Below are 5,647 nucleotides of genomic sequence, written 5' to 3'. Positions count from 1 at the left end.
GAGTATTGGGGGTGGTTCAGTCATCTCAAATAATTAAAAAAAAAAAATGTAAAATATAAAATAAAAATTGAATTATGAGTCGGTAACTGAACCACCCCTAATAGTCATGAGGTTGCTGATAGGCCTAATTTGTACTAATGTGGCACATTAATAGATTCTTTCAACTTTTCTAACTACAAAAATTAATCAATCACATTTTAAAACTCATTAACTATTTGCCAAAACCACAAATTACATGAAAAAAAATAAGGGTTAAATACTAAATACCCTCCTGGGGTTTCGTTTCTTTATTTTTTTCTCCCTAGGGTTTGATTTTTATCACAGGAGGTCCCTATGATTTTGATAATAGACCAAATTAGTCATTCTGTCAGTTGACCGTTAGTTGACTTAACAGAAATCCACGTGGACCAATTAAATGTTGACACGTGGCACCTACTTAAATTTTTTTAAAAAATAAAAAAAATGTTTTTTTTTTTTAAAAAAAAAAAAAAAAAAAAAAAAAAAATTGTGGGTGGCTCCTTGGCCATTTGGGGGTGGCTCGACCACCCCCTTTGGCCATGGGGGTGGCCAGGCCATCCCCATCTGCCCTTGGCTCCAAGGGGGTGGCCGATCCACTCCCGTGGTGCCCCAAGGGGGTTTTTGGGGGTGGTTTTGGTCACCCTCTAAGCTCTATGGGGGTGGTCCTTCAAGGGGGTGGCTCCACACAGGCCACCCCAATGGCTCCAAGGGGGTGACCGAGCCACCCTCATTTTTTTTTTTTTTTAATTTAAAAAAGAATAAAAAAAATTTGAGTAGGTGCCACATATCAACATTTGATTGGTCAGTGAATTTCTGTTAAGTCAACTAACGGTCAACTGACAGAGAATTAATTTGATTTATTATCAAAACTACAGGGACCTCCTATGATAAAAATCAATCTCTAAAGAGAAAAAAATAAAGTAACAAAACTCCAAAGTTATTTAGTATTTAAGCCAAAAAAAATAAAAAAGAAGAAGCATTTTATGCCTAATATTTTCAAAATAAAATTATAAACTTGAATCCGCTCTCTGTTCAGACTGTTCCCCACTCGCACTACATGTGACGTGAGCCATATTGACTCCCTATGTCACAGAGGCGTGTAATTAACAAATCAAAACCCTAATTCCCAAAATCTCAACCCAGATCGCATCATCGGGTTTCCGAGCACAATGAAGATCAAGAAACAACGACAAGAACCGCACGAGAAGATCAAGAAACCGCCTTCTTCTTCTTCTTCTTCTTCTTCTGCTCCGCCTCCCCGCAAGCGGCTCCTCTCCGACTCCCCCAAGCCAAACAACGCCCCAGCCCCAGCCCGAAGCCGAAGCCGAAGTCCGACGTCCTCCGATAACCCTGACCCGGCCCTAAAGAAAACCAGGGTCCTCCCCAATCTATCAGAATGCCACGGTTGTGGATTCAGAACCGACGCCGCTAACGGTAAGCAAAGACTCCAAACTCTATACAGCGAATGGCGCGTCGTTCTTCTATGCAAGAAATGTATAGTCCGCGTAGAGTCGTCCAAAATTTGCTCCTACTGTTTCCAAGAATCCTTCGCCGCCGAGTGTTTCGGTTGTGGCGAGTGCAAACGCCGTGTCCATAGAGATTGTTTTATGAAGTATAGAAGCGTTGCGCCGTGGTCATATTCCTGCTCGGGCGAGGAGTTTGCGGTGTGCGTGGATTGTTGGGTGCCCAGGCCGATAGCGGTGTCCAGAGGGAGGAGGAGGAAGATTAGGAGGAAAGACAAGAGTGGTGAGGCTTTGGATGGTGCGAAGTCGTTGAAAGATGTGGCGGAGGACGCAAATTGCGTGGCGGAGAAGAAGATTGAGGCGGCGGCTAGGGCTAGAGAGGAGGCGCTGAGGAAAGCCGTAGTGGCGAGGAGGGCGGTGGAGTTGGCGACCAATGCTCTTGACTTTGTTGCAAGGAGAAATGAGAGTGGCGAGAAGGAGGGGGTTGTTAATGATGCAGAAATGGCTCTTAGGTTGCACCGAGCGATGAATAGCTCGCCCAGGACTTCGAGAAATTTGTTGGTTAGAGGGTCGGGCTTGCGGAATCCTATTGGTGAAGTTTGTACTTATAACAAAAGCGTTTCTGAACACTTGTATCAGGACGGTGATTCGTCGACGGATGTGGATTGTCCGAAGCCAGATGGAAGGATTGATGTGAGAACTGGTGAGAAGGATTGTGATGCTGAGGATGAGAATGTGGGCGTGCCGATGAAGGAGGGAGAATGTGGGTCTTGGCATAAACAACACAGATCCACTATGCCTGAGGATGAAAGATACAAAGGAAAGCCTAATAGATATTTATTGAAGTATTGTAGGAGAAACCGTCGGCCCAAAGCAACTCTTGATAGGAAACCCAGTTTCTCCTATGACGGGTCAATCAGGATTCCACCGCTGGACTGCGTATAAGTTGTTCCAATGAATCGAGGACAATCTCCAATTTTTCATTTCAGTGCTGTGCTGTTCCTCTACAAGCTTCTGGTCGTGGAAGTAGTTCATTTCACGACAGCCTGAAGGCAATAGGTAGGACAAAACCTTGTTCTTCCGCTCTAATGATAATGTTTGCTTTTGACTTTCAGTATGCTTCCATTGTCATAGGCGACATGTTTATCTGTCTTGTTAATAAAATTACAAGAGATTGATTGAAAATCGTTTACCCGAGTCATTAACTTCTTTCTCATATCTTTCTGAGACAATTACTTTTGGATGAATTTTTTATATAGTTTGTGATGTTCCATATTCAGGTCTAAGCTCCAGTCTGCCCCCTTTATTTGATTTTGAGCATTTAGAGTGATTGGCTATTTAATTCTTAAATTCATTATTGGGTAATTATTTTGGCTAATTTCAGTGTCCTCCGAGGTCCTATCTGTATCATCAATCTGCAATTTACAAGCTGGGATCACTCTTCAAGATGTTTGTAGGATTTCGTCATGGATGCTTGTATAAGAGATATACTCAATTCAACACAACTAAGCCGTAATCCTAGCTGGCATAAGAGATATATCGTGTCTACTGTCTATATATGGTTGCGGTAGTTTTCTTCTCTTATTTCACTGTTAGTATTTTTGGTCTTCCAATTTAGTGGTGTGAAGAGTTCAATTCGTCTTAGAATATAAGAAATCCTATTTTTATCATATATATATATATACTTCATCACTGAACACCTGATTTCAGGCTCTGATGTCCATTCATGCTCTTGTTGAGTACCCTGGCATGCGTAACCTCTTTTCTAGTGGAAGAAAGTTTCTGGGATAATCATTGTAGTTACTTGATAATAACTGAGATATTAGGATCATAAATTTGAGTATCAGTTTCGGTCATGCTATAGGCCCAAACTTTCGTGAGATGCAAAAAGAGCACTCAAAATATAGGTGTTATACATTAGACATTCATAAATGTGAATCATAATGGACCCACATGGTATTGATATATTTTTGTTTTCCCTCATAAACTTATGTAAAATTTTGCCATACGTTCTACTGCTTGATTTCTCATGTTTTTGTTTATATATCTGAATCCTTTTTGAGCTATTGGATTCTTGTTCTCGGTCAACCTCTGAAATTTTGATTGCAGAAGAATTTTTTGTACCAAAATGTCATGTAATTAATGATGGACAGCTAGGAAAGTCCTTCAGATATAGTGCTGTCTTGCAAGGGAAATGGTTAGATTTGTTTAGATGTAAAGTGGAGAAATGCTGGAAAAGTAAGTAGCACGTTGTACTGTTGTACCTGGTTTGAGAGATTAGAGGGAAGATAAGAAGAATTGAAAAATCTTGGGTGAATTGTGCTTTTTCCAATGGGGTGAATTGCAATGTCTCCCCTAAACTTCAAATCGAGCAACCCCCTATTATTTAGCATAATTGCAAATAACCTATTGTTTCCATAACCATCAACCAGGAGAAAAAAGGAGGAATTGGTGCTTTGAGCGGGTTAAGGTTTAGATCCAGGTTGCAATTGGAGTTGAAATAGTTTGCCTTGGAGATCAGTGAGTTTCTTAAATCCGGTTTGATGAGACTGGGGTTTGGGTTTTGATGGGGGAAAAAGGGAAAAAGAAAGACTTGATTTTGTGTTGGAAATAAGGAAAAGAGAGCGATTAGCTGTTGTTAAGGGCTGTCTGAGCAGTGTCATGAATACTAACCCAGCCATGGTGGTGGCTGGGGTGCCATATTTATGAAGAAGAGAATGGATCTGAATGTTTTTCCCAAGTCTTTTTCTACTGAATGAACAACATTTCATCTGGAGATATTCTTTTTGGGCTTGGCCTGTATAATGAGCTGTTGAAGCAAGAACCTCCAATTGTTTTGTGCTACAAAGGTAGCAACATTCATTGCCCTTGCCTGCTCATTTCTATATTCCCCATGACTATTTCACCATTCAAGAAGTCTTCTCGTCATTCTGGCAGTGATTTTGTTGATGATGGAAGTCAAAGTAGCTCTAAGTACTTGCATTTCTACAACACACCAAGAATACAGCTCATTGAGCCTATCTCGATGTGATCCAAGAACTTGATGCTTAATTGTTAGGTTGGGAAAGAACCTGATATTCAGAGGTTTGCTAATTTTTTTTTTCAATAACAAACCTCTGATTATTAGCTGCTCTGAAAAGCAGACAGTGTGGCTTCCAAAATTCATCAGGAAAAAGAGAGGGATTCATAATCAGGTTCCAGGCAATGGCCTAAGCATGAGCTTCTGTTACAAGATGGACCTTTCCAAGCGGGGGGTTTTTCTGAGAAAGGGAGTAAGTATAGGCAGTTCAAGGGTGAAAATATTTGTGAATTGGTTGGGGGGTGGGATTTCCGAAACATACCCTATTGCAAGAAGAGATTTTGATGGGTCATCATCAAAGGGAAAATACAGATTTCAAATCTTCATCTGATTTTTTATTCATTACAAAAAAGAAAAAGAAAAATTCAGGGTAAAGGGCAGAAACTTGCTTGAAGAGTTTTTGCTCTCTTATTTGGTCAGGTTCTGGCGAAATGGCACATAAAAAACTTCTCATGCCCATGGCGACACTCTATCTTCAGTTAAGCCCTTCTTTTTTGAAGTGTCTCAGCTCTTGGGTAGCAAGCTGGAATTGACGTCTTCATTCTTTTTGAAAGGAAGTTTGACAAGGGAGTATGGGTTTTGCCATGCATAGTGGAGTAAGAGTCTTGAGGAGGAATTCAGAATGAGACTCAGCGCTAGAAGTTTGGATTATTTGGGGTTTTATGGAATCTTAAAGCTTCTACAAGGTAAAGATTTGGGTATGGCTGGGCTCCCAACCTTTCCTCTTTTTTATTTTTTTCTTTTCAATTTTGATAAGAAGAGCATAATTGTATTTTCATTAGGTTTTTTTTTTATTTTTTTTATTTTTTTATTTTTTACTTTTTTTAATTTTTTTTATTTATTTGACGAAAAAACTGGATAGTGCTTTCGGATTTAAAATGATCGTGAACTGGGGGTCTCTAATTTTGGGTTTTAATGTCAAAAATGTGAAAAAGGTCAAGGGGTTCTATCAATATGTCCCCTAAAATTTATAGAAAACTAATTTATACTTGAAAGGAAAATAAACCCAAGATAGATGCTCAATCTTGTAGAAAATCTCAGATTATAAAAGAGTGCCTTTAATTTGCAGAAGTTGCAAAAACTAAAG

The 5,647-nt window shown here is 39.8% G+C and overlaps 1 protein-coding gene across 2 annotated transcripts; it reads left to right on the top strand.

The window, feature by feature from the left end:
* Window positions 1–1,095: 1,095 nt before the first annotated feature.
* LOC132178501 (uncharacterized) lies at window positions 1,096–3,490 on the top strand. Of its 2 annotated transcripts, XM_059590929.1 has the most exons (3): window positions 1,096–2,540; window positions 2,866–3,048; window positions 3,192–3,490. In XM_059590929.1, the coding sequence occupies exon 1, from the start codon at window positions 1,188–1,190 to the stop codon at window positions 2,424–2,426; it is 1,239 nt and encodes a 412-aa protein (XP_059446912.1). In that variant the 5' UTR covers window positions 1,096–1,187; the 3' UTR covers window positions 2,427–2,540; window positions 2,866–3,048; window positions 3,192–3,490. The 2 variants fall into 2 exon arrangements, with proteins under 2 accessions (XP_059446912.1, XP_059446911.1); XM_059590928.1 differs by lacking the exon at window positions 3,192–3,490 and having other exon boundaries at window positions 2,866–3,185.
* The last annotated feature ends 2,157 nt before the right edge of the window (window positions 3,491–5,647 follow it).

Source organism: Corylus avellana, chromosome ca4 (genome assembly GCF_901000735.1).
Source record: "Corylus avellana chromosome ca4, CavTom2PMs-1.0".
Lineage (NCBI taxonomy): Eukaryota > Viridiplantae > Streptophyta > Magnoliopsida > Fagales > Betulaceae > Corylus > Corylus avellana.
Note: the sequence above shows the minus strand (reverse complement) of the source record. Positions and strands in the feature narration are given on the sequence as shown.